General features: G+C 35.3%; 3 protein-coding genes across 4 annotated transcripts; 2 read left to right on the top strand and 1 right to left on the bottom strand.

Annotated features, from left to right (window-relative positions):
* Nucleotides 1-121: 121 nt before the first annotated feature.
* On the top strand, nucleotides 122-2,538 carry LOC123896063 (protein MAIN-LIKE 1-like). The gene is made up of 4 exons (XM_045946509.1): nucleotides 122-161; nucleotides 335-540; nucleotides 864-1,541; nucleotides 1,813-2,538. Exons 1-4 carry the CDS (start codon nucleotides 122-124, stop codon nucleotides 2,536-2,538), a joined length of 1,650 nt encoding a protein of 549 aa, XP_045802465.1.
* Nucleotides 379-17,160, top strand: LOC123897610. Of its 2 annotated transcripts, none has more exons than XM_045948322.1 (5): nucleotides 379-540; nucleotides 13,838-13,982; nucleotides 15,112-15,214; nucleotides 15,498-15,678; nucleotides 16,620-17,160. In XM_045948322.1, the coding sequence occupies exons 2-5, from the start codon at nucleotides 13,863-13,865 to the stop codon at nucleotides 16,666-16,668; spliced, it is 453 nt and encodes a 150-aa protein (XP_045804278.1). In that variant the 5' UTR covers nucleotides 379-540; nucleotides 13,838-13,862; the 3' UTR covers nucleotides 16,669-17,160. The 2 variants fall into 2 exon arrangements, with proteins under 2 accessions (XP_045804278.1, XP_045804277.1); XM_045948321.1 differs by lacking the exon at nucleotides 379-540 and adding an exon at nucleotides 13,224-13,400 and having other exon boundaries at nucleotides 16,620-17,158.
* Nucleotides 2,857-3,447, bottom strand: LOC123896062. The gene has a single exon (XM_045946508.1). The coding sequence runs from the start codon at nucleotides 3,445-3,447 to the stop codon at nucleotides 2,857-2,859; it is 591 nt and encodes a 196-aa protein (XP_045802464.1).
* Nucleotides 17,161-23,314: the final 6,154 nt, after the last annotated feature.

Raw genomic sequence — 23,314 nt, 5'->3', positions numbered from 1 at the left:
TGTTCCGGTATGAATATTCATACCGGAACACTTTTTTCAAGTGTTCCTGTATGAATATTCATACCGGAACGGTATGAATATTCATACCTCATACCGGAACTCTTTTTTCAAGTGTTCCGGTATGAATATTCATACCGGAACACTTTCGTTTATGTATTCCGGTATGAATATTCATACCGGAACACTTGAAAAAAAGTGTTCCGGTATTAAAATTTCTCATCTGTTTCGCTTGTTAATGTTTGCATACCGGAATACTCAAACACAAGTGTTCCGGTATGCATTTTTTAACTGTATTTGCATTTTTTTTATTAATGAATGTTGTTTTTTTTATCAGTGGCGCGTATCAGAGGACGCGATGGTAGAATTAGGCGTTCCGAAGATCTCGGACATGAAGAGTTTCTACGGCGCCAGGCGGAGGAGGAGCTTGTGCCGGAGGTGCCACCTGTGGTGCAACCTGTGGTGTGGCCTGGAGGACCGATTGATACTAGTCTTCTGACACGGTATCATGAGCACGTTGCTCGTCATGTATGGTTTGGCGAGGTAATCAATTTTTATTTATAGTTTTAGTTAAAGTTCAATGAAATGTATAGCAGTAGGATGTATCTTATGATCAATGTTTGGGAAAGAATCTCAGGTCAAAAATTATGAAAAAATTCACTTAATGTTTTGGTAACACTCGTAACCTAGTATTATTTATAAATAGCTATTGCATTTGTTTTGTTCACTTACTTGCTGCCTGATTGCATTTGTTTTGTTTTGTTTACTTAATTACTACGCTATTCTCTGGTTTCTGTCACCCATAATATGACCAAAAAAGTTGTAATTGTGATAAACTTATTTACAATCCTTTTCATATAATGTAGGAACGTCATGGACCAAGAATTGAATTAAAGATAGCATCTCTCGGTGGCAAATTGGCCGAATGGGTTCCTGATCAACATTCACGATATGTTGAAGGTTGGATGACTGCATCTGGGTTGAGATCACTTGAGCGGACCAGTTTGAACAAGGTCGATCCGAATCTTATATCCGCATTTGTTGAGAGATGGCACCCTGAGACATCGTCATTTCACATGTCATTCGGTGAAATGACAATTACACTAGATGATGTTACCTGTTTGTTGCATATTCCGATTAGGGGTGACTTTTACACACCGTCATCGTTCACAGAGGAAGAAGCTGCGGCACTTGCAGCTGAGTTGTTGGGTGTCAATCTTCAGTGTGCGGCCAGAGAGACAAGAAAGCAGCGATGTGGATATTTTTCTCAACAATGGCTATTTGATAACTACATAAGGCAGTGTGATGTTGAGAATTATGATTGTGCTGCTAGGTCGTATTTGTTGTTGTTGGTCGGCTGTACCATTTGCACTGACAAGAGTTTTACACACGTGGATGCAAAATATCTACCGATGTTTAGGGTTTTGTCTACATGTGGTAGATTTGCTTGGGGTGCAATTGCGTTGGTTGAATTATATGATACCTTGAATGATGCTTCTATCTTTACCACAAAGGGGCTCGCTGGGTATGCGACACTTTTACAGGTATTTAATATCCTTTAAATTTGATGCATTTTCTCAAAAAACAACAAACTTATTTTCAAATTATATGATATATTTTTTTCAAATTATACAATTACTTGTTCTAATCATTTTACTGAAACTGTTATCAATTTATCATCGAAAGACTAACATGATAAGAATCTAAACAACATGAGTATGTTATGTGTGTTGCTGATATATGTAACTGTCCGTAAAAAGTGATGCATTATTATTTTTCAGCTTATTGAAATAATGAAAATTTTGGTTGTAACAGTGTTGGATTCACGAGTATTTTCCTACCCTTGGAAGGCGGGCTGAGTCTGGTCTTGACTGTGATATTCCTGGTGCGAGTTTACCTCGAGCTAGGCGGTGGAGGTATAGGCAAGGGAATGTGAAGCTTCCTACTTATCGACCAGTACTGGATGCATTGACCCCGGATGACGTGATATGGCGTTCGTTTCAAGACCATAGAGCTGCACTTCCTTTTGACCTGGTGAGTATGTATAGTGGATATCTGCGTGGCTGCACTGTAGTTCGTTACTTGCCTGAGAGATGTATTAGGCAGTTTGGCTATGTTCAGTATATACCACCACCACCACCTCCAGCTCCTGCCATTGATGTTATTGATAGTGACTGGATCGGTTATGACATCGCTGTTGATCGGATTGTTCAGCCGACACGTCCAGCGACATATGCTGCTGAGGCTGCAGCTGATTACTTGCTGTGGTACTATATGGTATCACATCCTATAGTATGTCGCCCTGTTGATGGACCACATGGAGCACAGCCAGTTCCACAGTATATGGCAGCACAAGATGATCCGATAGAAGAAGATGCACCAGCTCCAGCAGAAGATGACCTCCAACGCGAACGAAGATGGAGAGGTATGATTGGTTCCACGTTGGAGAGGTTTGTGTCGCGGTTAGATGTCGACAGAGATGAAGAGGGATTTGAAGATCTTTTTCTTGCACTGGATGTGGCTCGTGGTGAACATCCATGACTATCAGTCAAAATTACTCTAGGAAATATATCTTGCTTAGTAATTAATTCCTTCAACTTACCTAACGCCCAATGATAATTGGCCGTCTTCTCAGATTTCATGTAGGCAAATCCAATAGCAAATGTCATGTTAGTTGATGTTATGCCAGTAATTTCAAGCAGTGGCTGTCTATATTTATTAGTTTTGTATGTGCAGTCCATAACCAAAACAATGGGAAACAAGTTCAACAACTTGATTGAATCTGAATGCGCCCAAAAAATATCACTCAAAACATCGGAGCCATCATCTTTTCTTCTATTCCAGCTGACATATTTTGCATCAATCATCTAACAACTGCAGCAAGTGTTGCAGCTCTGTTCTAGAGCCTCTTTCCTGTATTTGCATCATGTGTCTTTTCCTATATACAAGTGTGGCATCAACAACAGACTCTGGATTTTGATCTTTCAAATCTAAAACAATGTGTCTTGGTGCTACTTTACGCTTTGTCAAATCTTGAACACGTTTGTTTTCATCAGCGGTTAAACGTGCCTTGCGAGGATGACCATGATATTGGTCAGGTAGCCCGTGGTTGTGAACTCCATGAATAACCTGAACTTTCCATCCTGAACCATTTGTTGAAGGTGCAGCTCTAATTTTAAATGGACAGTTACATTTTTTCGATGCAGTTGTCGTGGAACTTTGTGAAGAGTCATATTTTCCACCTTTATCACAACCTAAAACCAACTTGTCATTTCTACCTCTTATTCCGTTCTTTTTATCTGACCGAGTAATGATAATACTGACTTTGTTGGCATCTCCAACATCTCGAGCCCATGTGAGAACAGCATCCGGTGTAGCAAATTTTTGATCAGTTGTAAAAACATCTGTAGTATCTACTAATATTTGACTTGTATTGCCGATTTGAGCCATATCTGTTTAAAAAAAATAAAGAAAAATAAAATTAATTAAACTGCTATGCTATACCGGAACACTTTTAATGTACCGGAACACTTTTTACAACTTGTTCAACACACCGGAACACGCATGTAATTACCGGAACACTTTTTGTATACCGGAACACTTTGTTGTATACCGGAATACTTTGAAAAGTGTTCCGGTAAACAACAAAACACGTTTATGTATACCGGAACGCTTTGTTGTATACCAGAACACCTTTTGTGTACCGGAACACTTTTATAAGTGTTCCGGTATAGACACAACCGTTTCTGGAAAATTGTAATACCAGAACGATTTTGAAAAGTGTTCCGGTAATAAACTGGAAATTTAACAAACCGGAACACTTTGAAAAAGAGTTCCGGTAAATTCGACAAACCTGAAGAAAAAAAACGTACCGGAACACTGGGTGATGGGTGCAAACAGTCTACCCAAAAAGTTACAAACTAACAAAGTGAAAAAATAATAAAATATATTTAAATTTGATAAGGGTATAATGGGAATATTAGAAAAAATGTTGGGGTAGATAGAAGATTGTTGGGGTAGAAAAAAAAATTTCTAGTTGTTGTTGCAGCAGTCGATAGTGGTGAACGGAATGGACGGATCCAGAAATTAGGTGAACGGCCTGGACGGATCCAGAAATTTTGACTAATAGGGTCCAAATATATAATAAATATTTTTTAGAAAAATTAAATGAATTTATAAGTGATAAAGTAATGTCATTATTTGTTAAAAAAAAAAGTAATGCCATTATTTTATTTATTTTTGAATCAAGTAATGTATTATTATTAACCAACAATGAGATACTACAGAGATGGGTAACTCAACTAGTTAAGCTAATTGAACTAAGAGTTAAAAAACATGAGGTTCATGATGCAAATCCTGACAAGGAAGAAAAAACTAACATAACATTATAATACTAACAACTAACATTGTTTATAAAAAAAACAATGACATACTACAAAAATTATATAATTGTATATCTAAAAAATTTAAGACATTTGTGATTAAGCTAAAATGGCTAATTAGCTCCTTAAACACGATTTGTTTGAAAAAATCTGTGTTTGATACTAAGGGTCTATTTGGTAAAAATAAGCTATAAGCTAGCTGATAGCTGAAAAGCTAGATTATAGCTGATAGCTGAAAAGCTAGCTAATTGAAATTAAAGTGTTTGGTAAAATTAGCTTTTGAAGTGGTTAATAAATATAAAATGACATAATTGATAGTGGATAGTTTATTTTTTAGAGTGAGTAGTTATTAAATTAAAGGGTAAAAATGGAATAAAGTGTAAAAAACTATAAGCTATAAGCTCAAACGCTACTTAAAATAGCATCTGAAAAAAAGCTATAAGCTAGTAAAAAAAGCTTGTTATCAAACACCTCTAATTTTTTGAAACAAGCTTATAAGCTCATAGAATAAACTATAAGCTAGCTTATTTGTGTTACCAAAGACACCCTAAGAAGAATTTTTAGATAGACTTTACTTATTTCTACCTGACCAAAACCCCTTCCCCTAAAAATTGGAGGATTAACAAAAAATAAATAAATTAATTAAGACATCTTACAAATTATAATTGTTTTCTACAAATTTTCATATTTTTAAAGGGCAAGCAGAATTTTTTTATTTTATTTTATTTTATTTTTAACACTATAAAGTATATGTGTGTGACAGAGAGCTAGATAGTTAGTTAAATTAAATATAATCAAATACAATATTGATTGTTCACAAAATGCATAGGAGAAAAACTCTTATCTTAATCTAAATTTATACTTAATACGGGGTAAGATAGTTTTTTTCTATGAAGGTAAAGAGTTAAAGTGTATCCAATACTAAGCTAAACAAGATATTTGTAAAAGAGTAGTGGGGGCAGCTGCCCCCAATTGATTGGCTGTGCATCCATCCCTGGTGAACGGTGGTAGTTTTGAATAGTTGAAGCGGTGGTGTAGCCAAAATGATACCCTCTCATCTCAGGGTGAGGCAAGGTAGCGCTTGCTCGTTCGTTGTTCAATATCTCGTCTCCAGAAACCATAATTCTAACTTTGAAATAAACAAGACCAGAGCTTGGTAACCTAAAAAAATAATCCTCTTTTGGAACCAGATTTAAGGTCACAAGAGGCATGTGAATATGCATCAAGCTAAAACTAATCATCATAATACCAATACAGAAAATCAAACCTGTTCTGCAAAAAGGAAAAATGAACGTTAGAAAGCTAGAACCAAACATGAAGCAATATTTACTCCTTGTATATGCATTCAACATTTGATGACAATTTTGAAACTCTATAGAGTATAAACCTAAAAATTTGAAAACAACAATCAAAACAATAATATAACACAAAAGTAAAAACACATAAATTAAATATATAAAACTAAAGACTCACTTGCGATAACTCTTCCAAGTCATGTAATGTGACAAAAACACAAACACCTTGAGTTCACAAATATAAAATACAATACAACATGTAACTAAACAAAGGGTTGAATCAAATTTTGATTTAAATCAATGAAAATGCATACATACCTTTATACAGTTCCCAAAATAACTCCATTGTTAGAAGAAAAAGAAACAATATACACAATAGAATAACAAATAAAACAAGAAACAAGTTCAAACCTTGAAATGAAACAGAGAATCAAAATCAAACCCTGCAAAAGAAAAAAAATCCAAACAAGCTCAGGAAGAACGAAACAAGTGAAACAACAAAGAGGTAAGTCAGCTTATATAGAGGAAAACCGAAAAGCAAACCCACAGCGGACAAACATTCACGCACATCCCCCCCCCCCCCCCCCCCCCCCCCACATCCTTCTACCTCCGTTTCTACAAAACAAGTTAAAAACCAACAAAACACACCCAAAAGGAAGAATCACCAGCGAATGAAAAGGGAAGGGAACACATATCATGCACAGAGCATTCTAAGACCATCTACAGGATTTTGGTTAGTTCGACTTTGTAAGGTGTATTGATATACAAGATAATTAATTTCCAATACAAAAAGGAGAATGTTAAGATGTGCCACTAGAGTTTATATTAAAGAAACAAATGTAGAAATTATTTGTTAAAACTTGTGCATTCTTACTTTTTAGCATTAAATTTTTTACATCATTAAATACAAAATTTCTATATTGGGATACAACACTCTTTAACTAAGGCCCAGTTTGAAACACTTCTTGAAAACACTTTTTTAGTTTTCAAAACTTAAAAAAGAAAAAATCTGTTTGGGAAGGTTGTTTTTAAAAACAATTTTTAAAAACTGTTTTCAATTTTCTTGTTTTTAAATCTAAAAAACTAGAACAGGTTTTACATGTTTTGGTTTTTAATTTTGGTTTTCAGTTTTTTCACTATTGCAAAAATGAGATAGAAAACACACGGAGAACACACCGTTTTCATTAATGACAACTTTCGTAATTATTGGCATTTTGTTTTCAATTTTTCTCCCCAAAAAAAGGTTGTAGAGCATCTGTTTCTCTTTCTCTTCCACCGGAACCTAATTGTGTAGAATACCCTAATTGCTAGAATACCCTAATTGAATACATATATAAAAATGGTCAACAAAAATGTAGTTTGGTAAAAAAAAAAGTAGCAAATAGCTTATGGCAGATAGTTGATAAGCTAGCTGATTGAATTTGTAGTGTATGATGAAATTAGTTGTTGAACCAGCTTATAAATATGAAATTTTTTCCTTTTCAATGAAGACAAAAGGGTAAAATTGAGAGAAAAAATGATAAGCTATAAGTTACTTGAATTCGCTTATAAAAAACGCTATAAGTAGCTATAAGCCTATAATGTTTTGCCAAACAAACCTAGTATAGGTTGCAGAAACTGCAGTTAGTTTTTGTACTTGGTTACTTCTCCCTTTGGGGATTTGTCAGCATTTCTATTGTGCTTACTCATTTTGTTTTGTTTTTTTATTTTTATATAAGCAATGTTAGTTGTTAGTATTAGAATGTTATGTTAGTTGTTTTCTCCTTTGCCAAGACTTGAACCCTAAACCTCCTGCTCCTTAACCCTTAGGTCAACTAGCTTAACCAGTTGAGCTAACCATCCCACCGGCTTACTCATTTTGTGATATACTAATATTCCTTTCAATTTAAAATAGCAAATAGCAACATAAAATCGAATATTATTTGTTATCATGGATGATTTATTTTAATAGGGAAAAACAAGTACATAATAAAAATGGAAATTTGGATTTGCAATTGGAATGTGGAAAGGGAAGACGAAAAGAGGAAGAAAGAGGTAACCTGAGAATGAGAAGTGGATGTTGAAGATGAATGGGTAGAGAATGGAAGGCCATCAATGAATATCATGATTTAGCTGGTGTCGATCAAATGAGATAAGATCGGTTTTGATGTTGAAAATAAGCTTCTTTTAACAGCTGCTGCATTCGCCGCTTTTAAAGAAGCTATTTTCAACGCCAAAACATGTCTTCTTTGTGCCGCTGTTAAAGAAACAATAATAAAAAAGAGCCATCCGGATCGTCAGCTGCCTCTGCTGCACCATTTACAGCCATCCAATTGATTTATCCAGCGCGCTATAAGATATTAAACACACCACAAAATAAAACTATGAGATATTAAACACCACAAAATAAAAAACCGTAAAAATATAGGTTTTGATTTTGATTTTGATTTTGATTTTGATGCTGACGGAGATATCAAACCGAGATCTAAGATCTGAGATCAATATCCAAAATCACAACTTTACTACTTCTATCTAGAAATGAATTTTGTTTTTTTTTTCTATAATGAATTATTTAGTTTAATAGGGAAAAATAAGTACCTACTATGTTAAGAAACATGGCATCCATGGGAGGAGAGAAAATAGGTCAAAAGTGTATAATATTGATGAAGGAAAAATATTACAAATGAGAAAAGTGAAAGTAAAAGATTACATCAAAGCCTCCCGCAAGCTAGAACGTGTTCACAACTACACTTCTAGCTTGAGATAACTAATACAAAAGTACATCAAAATAAAGGAAAATACAATGAGATTCGCCGGAATACATCGGCTAAAAGGACAACTCAAAATCTCAAATACAACTAGTTGTGCTTAACCATCACAAGGAAGAAACACAACCCATCAAAGCCAACTAAGGGCAAATGCTTAACCATCAAGTAGAAGCCACAACTCAAGGCTAAACGACTCGGAGGAAGCAACAAATCAACGCTTAACCACCATAATAGGCAGAAGCAAATCAACAAAGCCAATTAAGGCACAAAGCTTAACCATCAAAAGTACCAAACACTCATGACAGAAGCAAAAAAGAGAATGTCAAAAGAGGTCCGATGTCTATAAAGTGAGGCATCAATACTCAAGTTGTGCTAAAGGTAATTAGCTCATCTAAGGACCAACAAATCAAGGAGAAATATCAAGTAGCATGGTTGATGGCTAGAGAGTAAAGCATCAATACCAATGTTGTGCTCAAGATGAGATAGCACATCAAAAACCAACTAACCACTCGACAAAGCAAGCAAAGATAACTTGCTCAAGGTACGGCAGAAATCCAGCAAAGCCAATAAGGCGAATCACTACCAAGGAAACAAAGAGTAGATCAAAGAACTCAAACCGGTCTTCAATCTTCACGATAAGAGAAAAAAACTAGCATGAAACATCCATAATGAACAGTCCAATTGGCACTGCTCCCAGAAAAAAGAGAGAAACATGGAGCTTCATATTACTTCCAATTGGTAACAACTCCTCTGTAGTGTGGCAACAATAAATGATTTGAGAGCTTTAAATGTTTCACAAAAAAATCAAAGACCATCTAGTATGAAGTGATGCAAACTGAGACCAAGAAGCAATATGAATGGAGACACTCTCAACACAAAGTGCACTCATAAACTTTTACATAAGCCTTGAACCTATAAACCAGTCTTGCACAGAGAAGTATCAAACCACTAATATGGTGCAGGAATACACACATACATTGTGCAACTTGCAGCCCATCAATTACCAATAATGTGAATTACCAATTAATTCTAGCAAGGACAATAACACTAGAAGCCACAAACAGCACCATCAGGGAAATACAATCCGAAGGAAGAAAAGCAAAAACCAACTACTATCAATTACAAACAAAAGTTTTCACTTGCCTCCATGAATGTAATCACTTCCCTATTTAACAAAACTACAGAGTCTTCCGGAGCATATACTGACTAACGAAATCAGCTCCAAATTAATGTTCCATTTTCCAATATCAATATGAAGCAACAGAGTTAGAGAATCACACTATGAAACCATCCAACAAATCATGGCTTAGGGGTAAAATCGAATAGAAACTTCCAAAACTTTAAAATGAACAAAATAGAGTTTCAATCTAAAACTCAAGATCCGAAAATGCACCATAAATCTTTCAAATCAAACAGTCTAACCTTCAACAAAACCAACTCAAATTATACATATATGGAATCTTCAAAAGTTTCTTCAATTGCAGAAATCAACTCAAATTCGTTGCAATTAAGCTTCAAATCCAAAGAAAATGAAGAACCAAAAGCATAACCATGGAAATCCATCTTCAGAGATAACACAGCAGATACGATAGAGCAATGAATCAACAATTCTCTGCACCAACTCACAGAGCCAAAACGACGATCCTCCAAACCCGTTCAAATTTCAGAAGTAACATATATAGCAACAAAAATTTGTGACTTTGTCACTATCAAGAATCAACAGTAGATGAATGTCAGTTCGAAACAAAATCGGGATCGGAACTTGAAGAAGATGATTCCGATCAAGTGAAGGAAAAACAGAGTCTAAGAATGAAACAGAAACGGTGATTCGAAGTCAAATCAAGGAATTGAAATCGAATTGTAAAACCTATAATTTGTAACTGCCTCGAACAAGAAATTGAAACAGGCATAGCCAAAGAATTCCAATCTGAACCCTAGAAATTGGGAAAGCTAGCACAAAATGATGAACAAGAATGAATCAATCTGCAAACATCACACAGATATGAGCGAAGCAATATCAAGAATGCAATCGAAAACGAAATTGAAGAAGATGATGAATCGGTGAAATAAACGGATAGGGGAAATTGAATCTGTGAAAGAAATTGGGAGAAAGAAAATAAAGAGATATGAGAAAATTGAATTTTCTCGAGAAAATGGAACGGAAAATTTCTTTAAGGTGGATACCAAATTTGCTCCGATACTTAAGAAACAAGGCATCCATGGGAGAAGGAGAGAAAATAGGTCAAAAGTGTATAATATTGATGAAGGAAAAATATTACAAATGAGAAAAGTGAAACTAAAAGATTACATCAAAGCCTATATATAGGCATCAACAAACTACTAACTAATCCTCCTAATTACTAACTAACTATATCTTTAACATACTAAGATCAAGAAATTTGGATTTACAATTGGAATGGAACAATGAGGAATGTGGAAATTTCCAACGAAAAGATGAAAAAAAGAAGAGGATAGCTGACCTGAGAATGGGATGTAGATTATGAAGATGAATGGGTAGAGAATGGAAGATGGGTTGGTTGGCGTTGAAAATAAGCTTCTTCGATTGCTCTATGTCTCACTATCAACCATTAATCATTTAATCAATTTTTCAGCCTCTATACTAATCTTTTTTTTTTTTTTTTGAGAAAAGCCTCTATACTAATCTTTTTTTTTTTGAACAAGCCAAAATGAGATATTTATATAAACAAAAGTCTACTCAGCACAAGGCGTACCAAGGAAGAGCCTCTATACTAATCTATACGGTTAATCTAAGAAAAACATGTTTTTAAAAGGCTTAATTAGTCTATTGGTCCCTTAAAGACATTTTAGGTTTCACAATGGTCATTTAAAGAAAAAAATGTCTGGATTGGTCCCTTAAAGAAAAAAAGACCCGGATTGGTCCCTTAAAGAAATATATGTTTGTCATATTGATCTTTTCCGTTAAATTTTAACTTCAAATATAACAAAAAATCTCAATGGTTAAAATTTTAAAAATTAATAAGGTTTTTGGTGGACCACTTACACTTAATGACATCCACAATTCAGTCAACTAAAACTAACGTTTTTTGTAAAAAAATGACAGAAAGGACCAATTGAGAAACTGATGTGTCTTTAAGGTACCAATCCAGACCTTTTTTTCTTTAAGGACCATTGTGAAACCTAAAATATCTTTAAGGGACCAAAATACTAATTAAACCTTTTTAAAAAGTCAATATTGCCCTAACCTTTCTTTAGCTGTCAAGTGTCTCGTTGACTCGTAAAATCTTGAGTTCTCCAAATTTTTGAATGAAACCAGGAAACTTTAGTTGTCAAGTGTCTCATTGACTTGTAAATTTTTTTGAATGTAACCGGGAAACTTTAGCTGCCAAGTGTCTCATTGACTTATAAAATCTTAAGTTCTCCAAATTTCTGAATGAAACCGGGAAAGAAGTGGAAGAGTACACTGAATAGTCTTTAATCTTATGTATTTGTACGTCACATATCTAATATATTTGTTTGCACAAGAAAACATAAAACCTCTTTTTACTTTCTCTTTTCCTTCTTTCTTATTCTTTCAGAATCTCATTTCATACCAAGAAAAACAGTCTTTAATTCGTTGTATTTGCATGTCACATCTCTGCTATATTTGTTTGCATAAAAAACCATAAAACCTCTTTTTACTTTCTCTTTTCCTTCTTTCTTATTCTTCCAGAATCTCATTTCATACCAAGAAAAACAGTCTTTAATTCGTTGTATTTGCATGTCACATATCTGCTATATTTGTTTGCACAATAAACCATAAAACCTCTTTTTACTTTCTCTTTTCCTTCTTTCTTATTCTTCCAGAATCTCATTTCATACCAAGAAAAACAGTCTTTAATTCGTTGTATTTGCATGTCACATCTCTGTTATATTTGTTTGCACAAGAAACCATAAAACCTCTTTTTACTTTCTCTTTTCCTTCTTTCTTATTATTCCAAAATCTCATTTCATATCAAGAAAAACAATTCTCTCTCGGTGAAAGAACCCAAAAAAGAAGGGGCAACATCTTGTCTTGTACCTTTGTTTTGTTTTGGATTAAAAAAATAATCATATTCTTCTTCTTTTACAAGAAACACTGCTATCAGATCTGAAGAAAAAAAATTACTTTTTACATTCATTCATGCAATTTTTTTATTATACTACAACTTTTGTTTGTGTTTCCTTATTATGATCAACAATCACCTTCTTAAACATTCTCTTTTTAGCTTCATTTTGTTTGTGTTGCTTTGGACCTGCTTACATCCTCTGGTTTGTGTTGTTTTAGATCTGTTTAACATATTTATCTAGCTAAAGAAACTATTATTTTTCCTCAGTCTCTGTGTCTGCTATCAACCTATTTATCTCTTTTTTTTTTTCCCTTCAAAACTATTTTTTGTGTTTACTATTTATACGTTTTGTGTTTATCTAACTATTTTACAAGTTTATATCATTTTTTTTTGTCAAATTATTATTGGTTTACATTTTTTACTATTTTTACTTTTTGAGTTTATCAAACTATTTTATAAGTTTATCTCATATTCGACTTTTATTTTTTTATTTTTAGTTACATATTTTACTATTTTGGCACTCTAAACTAGGGCTGGACAAAACCCGATTAACCAGCCCAACCCGGCTTGCCCGAAAAAACAAAACCGAAACGGGTCGGGTCCAAACAGCAAAACGGGTTCAGTGGCCCAATAAATCGGTTTCATGTGACTAGAGTCGGTCGGGTTCGGTTCAGGATTTTTCATCCACGGGTAGCCGAACCGACCCGTAGTACTTATAGATATGTTTTTATTTTTATTTTTTCCTAGTTTTAGAACAAAACACGGACACCACTCTTCAAAAACACAACATATTCTCTCTCTTCAAACAAACCCTAGCACAGCGCAGCCAGAGAGAGAAGGAGTGAAGATCTGAAACATCGCCGCTCCACCACCGTCGTCTCACACCCAGCCGCCATCTTCATAGAGCTCAAGGTTTCATTCTCCATCCTTTTCTTCCTCTGTATTTTATTTCTCTCCCTTTGTTTCATTCTTCTTCTTCTCACGTTCTTCTTCAATCACGCAAAAAAATTCAGAGGAAGAAAAGGATGGAAGAAAAGGATGGTGATTTGGTACTCTGTATCATTCTTCTTCAATCACGTTCTCTGAATCACGTTCTCTGAATCACGTTCTTCAATCATTCTTCTTCAATCATTTTTCTTCCCCAGCCACCATATTTCTCTCCCTTTAGCTCACTTGTTGATTTGGTACTCTGTATCAATGTGTGCACTTTGCGTTCTCCGGTCGCAATGTAACCATTCTCCGCCATCTTAGGGTTTCAGAAGACTGGGCTATGTGTGGCCCAAATTTTTTTTCTTTTATTACTAACTAACATTTGTTTATTTTGAATACAATTGTTAACAAATGTTCAGCTCTTACGGTGATTGACTTGATCCCATGAAGAACGTTAGAAACACGAAGAAGAGATTGGAGAGGCCAGTTGAGTTGGATAAAATCAACCCCGAGACTAGGGTTCAAGATGTCGCTTGGGTTTGCTCCCTTTCAGAATCTGAGATGGTAAGTTTATTATGTATTCTTTCTATCTTTTTAGTATTTGTCAATCTTTTAAAAAATGAACTTATCATTAAACCGATGAGACCTTAGGGTCCTGGTTCAACTGGTTTAAACAATTCAAATTGGGTTGAAAGTGCAATTGAAATGCTCAAATTATTGAACGGTAGTCTGTAGACAAGGTTGGTTTACGGTTCAATAGTCCAATTTGGTTTTTAAAACATGGATATTTCTAGTCACTAGGCTAAGCTTTGAGGCCTCTAGTAAAAGGTTTTATGTCACATTTATTCTCATAAAATACCTAACGTTATATTAAATAAATCACACTATATGCAATTTTTTATTCATTCATAAGAGAACAATAATAATTAAAGAGGATAGGAATCTGGCTCCTCTAACGTGAGTAGTGTGAGTGAAGTGAGAAAGTCAAGGAATGAATTGTTGATTCAACATACTTATGAATTGACTTATTCATTGGTGATTGATAGACTCTAGCTTTTCATTTTAGAGGAACTGGTTTCAGGGGATATAGTTGGTGAATGTTCAAAAGGGATGAGAATAAAATCTCCCCATATGATGAGCCCAAACAAGAAATCCAAGAACACCGTGTAGATTTCCTTCTTTTATGATAGTAATCCAAAAGTGATGAAGGAAATTGAGAGTTTTAACTGTTAAAGTCCTCTTTATATAACATTCTTGTGATATTTGGGAAGCAGTTACACTTTGGGATAAGTTCTTTCGTGTGTTGGCTGAATATTTGGGTGTGTGTGTGTTCTTCACCGTGTAGCTGGTTTTGATTGTGCATTTTTGTTCTATTTTTTATATTTGTTTAGATATTGTCCCCTACTCCCCTACCTAATATCTCTGTTCTCTCTTTTATAAAACTTCATTTTTTAAGAATGTGTAAGAATTGGAAACCAACATGCTAATAACAAATAAGTAATTAATAACCAGTTCATCAAAACTTTGTGGGTAATAGTGCATGTGGCTCTGACCAGGTTATACGTGCAAATCTAGTCTGAAGTTGATCTTACCAGACATGGGTAACTGTGCTATCTGTGTTTGATGAATTTTAGTGTTCAGCTTTGCCTTAGTGATTTTTCATGTAAATTTGTGATATTCAAAACCTTTGCAGGACTTTCTGATTAGCTTGAAATTGTTGATCACACAGCGAGCAGAAAGGATAGGATGTAAAAACTTGGCTGATAGATTTGACCTTAAGACAATTCGAGCTATTGGTATGTCGTATGTCGTATGCTTGCCTTTTAAAAATATTCAGATGTGTAATGTTCCTTAGTTTTGCAATATGTGTGTAATGTTCCTATAATTTGAATTGTTGAGATTTAGAATTGGATTTGATTGATTATTGCTGTACTATTTACAGTTAATTGAATTTCTTACTACCATGTGCTTGGAAAAGTCAATCCAGTTCTTGAAATAGTAGCTTCTAGGTATTATTGATTAGTAGAACTATTTCAATAGTTGAATTCTCTAACGTTATAAGAACCTTTATTTATGCAGCATTTGTTTTGATGGAAAATCTCAAAGCTGAGTTGAAAGACACATCAACTATACCAGATACGATGGAGTCTACGACTTTCTTAGATGCGTGCAACATACTTAACTGTAATAATGAGGTTTCCGCAACTATTGAAGAGCTAAGCACAACTGTTGGTGCAGATATACAACCAATTCTAAGAAGGTACCTACCTCTACCAAACTGTAATGTTTGTGGGAATGAACTGAATAAATGATTATTGTCTGATTAAGTGTGCAAATTATTGTCCAAAGATAGCTATGGTATATGGAGTATGGTAGAGAGCTTGAGCTTTATTACAAATGGATACAAAGCATATGATATATTTTTCCCTTGAGCAGCTGTAGAAGATGAAGCACGTTAACAAAGAACTTGAATTTAATAATAAACAAATTCAAAGAAATTTCCACTAGAACTATATAAACAGAAGAGAACAAAGCTAATGAGTTTTTAGGTTTATTTGTCTTAAAATTTAGGTGGAGTTAGCTCAACCCTACAAAATCCCAACTTATAAACATTTTTTTCAGGCCATATATTCCAACGTGATACTATCAATACCTACTCTCTCATGTTCAAGATTGAACACGTGGAGTGTGACTTGAGTGACCCGATTAGAGCTTCCAAGATCTGTTGGGCCACCTATTACTGGGTCGCACTCCAAAAGTTCAGTCCTAAGCGAGGGGTTTGTTGGCTGTACCTCGGTGGATGATACATTTCTTTACAAGCTGTTTATAAGTGGGTGGTATACCTCAAGTTGAGTTAGGTCGAACCCAAATTCTAAGATAGTATCAGTCTACCCAACATTCATTGTGTCACCTGCTATCGGGTCACGCTCTAGATGTACAATCTTGGGCATGAAAGAGTCCTACATTGAATGAGTTATTATGAGATGAAAATGGGTTTGTAAGTGGGAGGTATCTCTCACCGTATAAATCAATTTTGTAGGGTTGAGTTAGACTCAATCTAAATTTTAAGAATTCGCGCGACCTTAACTATTACCATCTCCTTAAATTATGGCTCTTTGGTATGCTGTATACTAATTTCCTCACTTTATGCATCTTTCCACATGCACTTTTTGTAATATTTTTATTTATTTTTTTATACAGTTCACCAACTTCCAAAAGAAAGAAGCAGAAAGTTAGAAGCATAGAATAAATGATTTTGCTCTTCATGGAGGACCTCTAAATCCTCCTTATTGAAGTGTCTTCAATTTTGCCGGGAAAACATTGATTTTGGGTGTACTTATTGGCTAATACACATGCAGTAATTTTTTTATAATTTGCTTAGCGTTAAAGATTTCATGCATGATTGTACACAAATGTGAGAACAAATTTAGTGGAAAAAGATGAAATTTTGCAATGTTTCAATAGGAGTTTTTTTTTTTTTTGTAAGAATGTATAGATAATGTTTTGTTTTAATGACAATTTATTTTGCTACTTGCATTGCATGACAGAAATAGTTTGAGTATAAATATGTTGATCGAATTTAGAAAGATGTTGCTTACAAGAATTAACAAGAATTAACCCACCTGTACCAACCCTGCCCGACACACCGAGACAACTCCCATCAACATTAAGAACGAAACAATTTTCTTTAGATGGGTGCCAAGATGATGTAGGAGGATTTCTTCTGTATATTATTATTTTAGTTAGATTTAGTTTTATTATATTTTAGATTGATTTCTTATTTTTATATTTCACCTAGGTTAGTTATTTTTATATTTTAGGTAGATTTGTAATTTTTATTTAGCTAGGTTTGTTGTTTTTATTTTTACAATCTTTTAGGAGATTTGTTAATTTTATTTTTCACTCCTATATAAACTAAATTATTGTAGCCTTGAAGGCAACTTTTTGATTGAATAAAAATACAGAGATTTTTCTCGAATTTGGTGGATTCCGGAAGTCTAGTGGATTCTAGATTAGTTACTCTTTCTGGTGGATTCCGGAAATCTGGTGGATTCCAGAACCTTTATCTAATAGGATTAACGCTTGCTTTTCCTTCACGCTTCCGTACTGCGTCAGTTGGTATCAAAGCAGGTTTCTCCTGTTCTTTTCCTAACGTGATCAACCATGGTGATGAGGGCAGACCTTGCCGATTTAGCTATAATGGTCAAAGTTCTGTCGGATAAGTTGACGGCATTGACGACTAAGGGGGACGACGTCGCTAACAACAACCGAAACTGCAACAACAATAAAAACAATAACAACAACAGAAACGGCGATGACAACCGCAACAACCCATCTACTGATGACTCGAGTTCTGAGGATGAGGAAGTTGTGTCCGAAAAGGGAGGTGAAGAGACTTCAACTAGGATAAAAAAAATTGTCTTGTGCAAGTCTGGCGATCCACAACTTGATGTCGACCTACCTATGGCGGCTCCTTCTAAGCCAGATGTATTTGTGCGAAATCCGGCAACAACCTCACCGCCACTAGAACCTCCGGACACTAGGATGCATGCAGCGAATTCCATCTCAGCAAAACCGCCGCATCACAGCCGTCACATTGAACTCAAGGATTTGCTTGTAGATCGGGTTTCATTCGGGTTTTACCTTAAATCTTATGGTTTCGGCACTAACTCAAGCATGTTAACTGAGTTGGGTCAAATACCCTTTTGTGATAAATTTCCAATTTTGTGTGCTATCTTTGAGCAATGGAACCCCGGTGGTCATTTGGATGTGTTGACACGAGACAGGTCCTCTCACTTCATTCAATGGGATCCAGGAGGGTGGTCTCTTGTTCATTGGAGGAGTCAACCTGCAAAGGAAGCTCTTTATCAAAACGAGAACTCGGGGTCGAGTTCTTTTGAGGTAGAGGAGACTGATGTAGGAGGATTTCTTCTGTATATTATTATTTTAGTTAGATTTAGTTTTATTATATTTTAGGTTGATTTCTTATTTTTATATTTCACCTAGGTTAGTTATTTTTATATTTTAGGTAGATTTGTAATTTTTATTTAGCTAGGTTTGTTGTTTTTATTTTTACAATCTTTTAGGAGATTTGTTAATTTTATTTTTCACTCCTATATAAACTAAATTATTGTAGCCTTGAAGGCAACTTTTTGATTTAATAAAACACACAGATTTTTCTCGAATTTGGTGGACTCCAAATTACTCCTTCTGGTGGATTTCGGAAGTCTAGTGAATTCTAGATTAGTTACTCTTTCTGGTGGATTCCAGAAATCTGGTGGATTCCAGAACCTTTATCTAATAGGATTAGCTCTTGCTTTTCCTTCACGCTTCCGTACTGCGTCACAAGAAACCAACTTAGGAGTAATTTGAGAATCCATAGGAGAGGGAAAGCAATTCAACAACAGGGAAGCAAGTCTTCTAACTTCAGCCACAATTTGGAATAAATGAATGGTGTCTTTTCCCACACAAACAATATTTCTAGCTCTCCAATTCCACCACAGACCAACTAAGAATAAATTATGCAAGGGACCAGTAGCATTCAAATGCAACCAATCATCAATAATCATATTGCCAAAGAAACTAGAATTCGTAAAACCAAGGCTATGCCATATAGATTTAGCCACAACACAGTCTCGGAGGCAGTGAAAGATAGTTTCAACATGATTAGAACATCTAGGACAAATATTAGAAGGAAAAATATTTCTATTATTCAGCAACTCAAGAGTAGGTATGGAATGATGACAGGCACACCAAATAAAAAACTTGATTTTTTTCAGGGGCAAGAAGCTTCCAAATCCAAAGCCAAGACTTATGAGGATCACAATTTCTCTTTTTGTCAATTACAACCACCTATATCCAACAGCTGCAGTGTAGTTACCATCTAAGTTCCCTTTCCAAATGAAACAATCAGGAGTAGAGGTGTTCAATATTAACTCACACTTTATGATAGAAGCTTGTAAGGAAGCAGGGACCGGCGTATATAATTGATTCAAATGCCAACAATCATGATAGTACAAGTCTTTAATTTGAGTTTGCGTATCATGAATAGCCACATAATCAACAAGCTTACAGAGAGGCTCATTAGAGAACCAAGGGGCATACCAGAATAATGAGCCACCATTCCCGACTCTAAAGCAATAACCATCCCTTAGAACATTTTTAGCTTTACAAATCGCATTCTAAACTGGAGAGCCATTGGACGTATCAGAAATTAACAAATATTTATTACACAAATATTTCTCTGTTATCATGTTGACCCAAGGCTTATTAGCATTATGTTGGATATCCCACACTAACTTCCCCAACATTGCAGTATTAGCATCTCTTGCAATTCGCACTCCGAGGCCCCCATCTTTTTTGGATTGAGTAACCTGATGCCAACCAACCAGGTGGATACCTTTATTGGTGTTGCCTTGCCAAATGAATTTTCTTGTCATCATGTCAATTTGAGAGCATATCCCTGTAGGCAGCCAGCTAATTTGCATATAGTAAGTGGGAATGGAATTTAACACGGATGTAGCTAAAGCCAATCTTCCTGGTTTATTGAAGAGCTTGTTCTTCCAAGAAGCTAGTCTAGAATTTAACTTATCCAAAATGAAGTTAAAGTCCTGCTTTTTTACTATGCCAGTGATCATAGGGAACCCTAAGTATTTACTCAAGGAATTTGTGTTTCTGATAGAGGACAAACTTGTCATTTTTTCAATCTTTCTTCTAGGTACCCCAACAGAATAGAGACCCCTGGATTTGGAACAGTTGATATTCAGTCCTGATGCATTACTAAACTTGTTAAAAATCTCAGCCATAAGCCTTCCTTGAGCACAGGTTGCTTTAGAAAACAAGAGAACATCATCTGCAAAGAAAAGGTGAGAAAATCTCGGTCCATTTTTTGACACTTGTATAGTCTTCCAAGAGTTATTAAGCACAGCATCAGATATGGTTAGAGACAACTTTTCCATACAAATAACAAAAAGATATGGGGATAAAGGATCCCCTTGTCTAAGGCCTCTAGTGGGAGCAAAATTTGGAAGACGTTTACCATTCCAAATCAAAGACAAAGAAGAAGCAGAGACACAATGCATGATTAAATTAATAGTGATGGACGGGAAGCCAAAATCCTGAAGGCAACACCTCAGATAATCCCAACTAACATGGTCATAAGCCTTTTCTAAATCTATTTTGTAAGCAACATCACCTTTTTTCTTTTTAGATTTATGCATTGAATGAATTATCTCTTGGAGGACTATAACATTATCACAAGTTCCCCTCCCAGGGAGGAAACTTCTTTGAAAAGGGCCAATATTGCTATCCAACGGAGGTCTCAATCTATTAACCAACACTTTAGTAATTAGCTTGTAGATAGTATTACACAAACTAATAGGTCTAAAGTCTTTAAAATGCTTAGGACAATCAATTTTTGGAATAAGAACTAAGAGAGTCTCAGCAAGACAAGGATTGAAAGAACCTGTTTCGAATGCTTGGCTTACCACGTTATAGATGTCATCACCAATAATGTGCCAATATTGTCTAAAGAAGATTCCTTGAAAGCCGTCAGATCCAGGGGACTTCAAGGGGTGCATTTGGTTAAGAGCATTCAGAACCTCCTCCTTTGTAACATGCATGGCCAGAGAATCAACTTCAGTTTGGTTGAAATGAGGTACATTATTCACAATAAAAGGTGTTGTCTGGGTACCATGATCAGAACAAAATAACTTCTTAAAATACTTGTTGGCCTCCTCTTGAAGAATGTTGTCATCAATACACCAAGTACCACAAGGTAAGTGAAGCCCATGAATTCTATTTCTCTTCCTCCTTATGATAGTTTGAGCATGAAAGAACTTAGTATTCTTGTCTCCAAACTTGATCCATTTCTCTCTCGATTTTTGGTACCAAAGGACTTCTTCTTGAAAAAGAATTTGATCCAAATCTTGTAGAAGTTGTTGCTCAAGAATGACAAGTCTAACCGAATCAACTCTCTCTAAGGTATTTTGAATTCCTTTAAGTCTATTTTCAATGTCTCTTTTTTGCTTAAAGATGTTTCCAAAAACTTCCTTGTTAAAAGTAATGGACTCATCCTTAACTTTATTAAGTGCGGATACAATACAACCTCTCTCAGAAAACCAAGCATTATTCACCAAATGTTCATAATCGGCGTGATTAATCCAAGCCGCCTCAAATCTAAAGGGTTTAGTACCTCTAGCCAAAGGGAGTCCTCCACACCTAAGAGAAAGAGGATTATGATCCGAGTTAGCTCTACAAAGGGTCTCAATGAATGCTTCTGGAAAGCTTAAGCGCCATTGTAAGTTGGCCATCCCTCTATCCAGTTTCTTTGCCATGATTTGGAGACCTCTGCGATTTCTATGCCAAGTAAATTTGCCACCAACATTGTCCAAATCAATGAAATTGCAATTATTCATAACAGCAATTAAACCATCAGCTCTATGTTGATAGAAATTACCACCTCTTTGTACATGAGGGGATATAATCTCATTGAAATCCCCTATGACAAGCCAATGACCATTCACAGTAGTATTCAGATTGATTAGATGCTGCCAAAATTGAGTACGAGTAACGAAGTTTGGGCTGGCGTAAATACCTGTACAATACCATTTTTGTTGACCTACACTAATGCTAAAGGTAATTGCATTATTGTGCACATCCTCCACTTGTACAATGTAATTGTTCCCAACTTGTTGTAAAATCCAAATTCCTCCCGCATGCCCTTGGGCTTCAACTATTGCAACCTTAGAATACCCAATTTGATCCCAAAACATCTTCATATTGTTGAAAGGAGAATGAGTTTCAACTAGCACAATAAAAGTGGGTTGTTTGCTTCTAACCAACTCTTTTAAGTATCTTTTAGTCTTAGAATTGTTAGCTCCCCTAACATTCCAAGAGAGCACACTCACATCATTAAACACTAACATAAGAAACAAAAAGCTGAAGTAACAAAAAAAACATTACGAGACTAAGTGAGCATGTTCTCATCCTCCATGTTTTGAGTTTCATACACAACTTCAACATCATTTGCTTGTGAATCATTCTCCACTCCATCCTTGTTCAGATTATTGTTCAAGAGATGATTCGCTGCTATTTGATTCGTCGAAGAATTCGCCGCTGATTGATGCACTGAGGAACTCGTCCCATGTAGCCGCTTCGATGGACTCGGCGGTTGTAGCTCGCGCTGCTGTAATAGCTGTCATCGGTGGTTTGTTGTTACTGTTCATCGCAATCCTGAGAAGGGGATTATCACTTTCTTGGTTCGTATGTTGGGCCACCATATCATGAGATCTTTTATTTTTTTTCCCCTATTTTTTTGAAAGCTATCATCCAAACCCATAGTGAAGTGGGCTGGGCCAATCTTTTGATTTTCCATACCATTTTTTTTTTCCTTGGTAGTTATAGTACTATTTACCTTACCATTTGACTTTGGATTCGTACTATAATTGCCAATGTTTCTATTTGGAGTGACAGCTGGCTTATTTCTTTTCTTTTTTCTTGTAACTACCATCCAGTCTCCATGGATATCGGACTGCACGTTATTCTCCTTATTATTGCTATTTGATAACATTAAAGGCTCATTATTCTCATCTTTAACACAATTGTCACTTACAGTAATTTTATCCAACATTTCCGCGGCCACATTAATTGCTTCGTCTCCAACTTTTCGGGATTTCTCCGGCTGAATGATGGTTGTGGTTGATGGCTGCACTGGTTTGTGAGTACAATTTCTTGCATGATGGCCATATCTTCGACACGTTGAGCAAATAATATGAAGACCTTCATATTCTACCTTGTACCAATACCCATTCAACCAAATAATCTCAATACATATGCGCGCAAATCTACCTCTTTCATCATAATACACAAGATTAAGGCCAGGGAACCTGATCCAA

This window comes from Trifolium pratense, linkage group LG7, assembly GCF_020283565.1.
Source record: "Trifolium pratense cultivar HEN17-A07 linkage group LG7, ARS_RC_1.1, whole genome shotgun sequence".
Classification (NCBI taxonomy): domain Eukaryota; kingdom Viridiplantae; phylum Streptophyta; class Magnoliopsida; order Fabales; family Fabaceae; genus Trifolium; species Trifolium pratense.
Note: the sequence above shows the minus strand (reverse complement) of the source record. Positions and strands in the feature narration are given on the sequence as shown.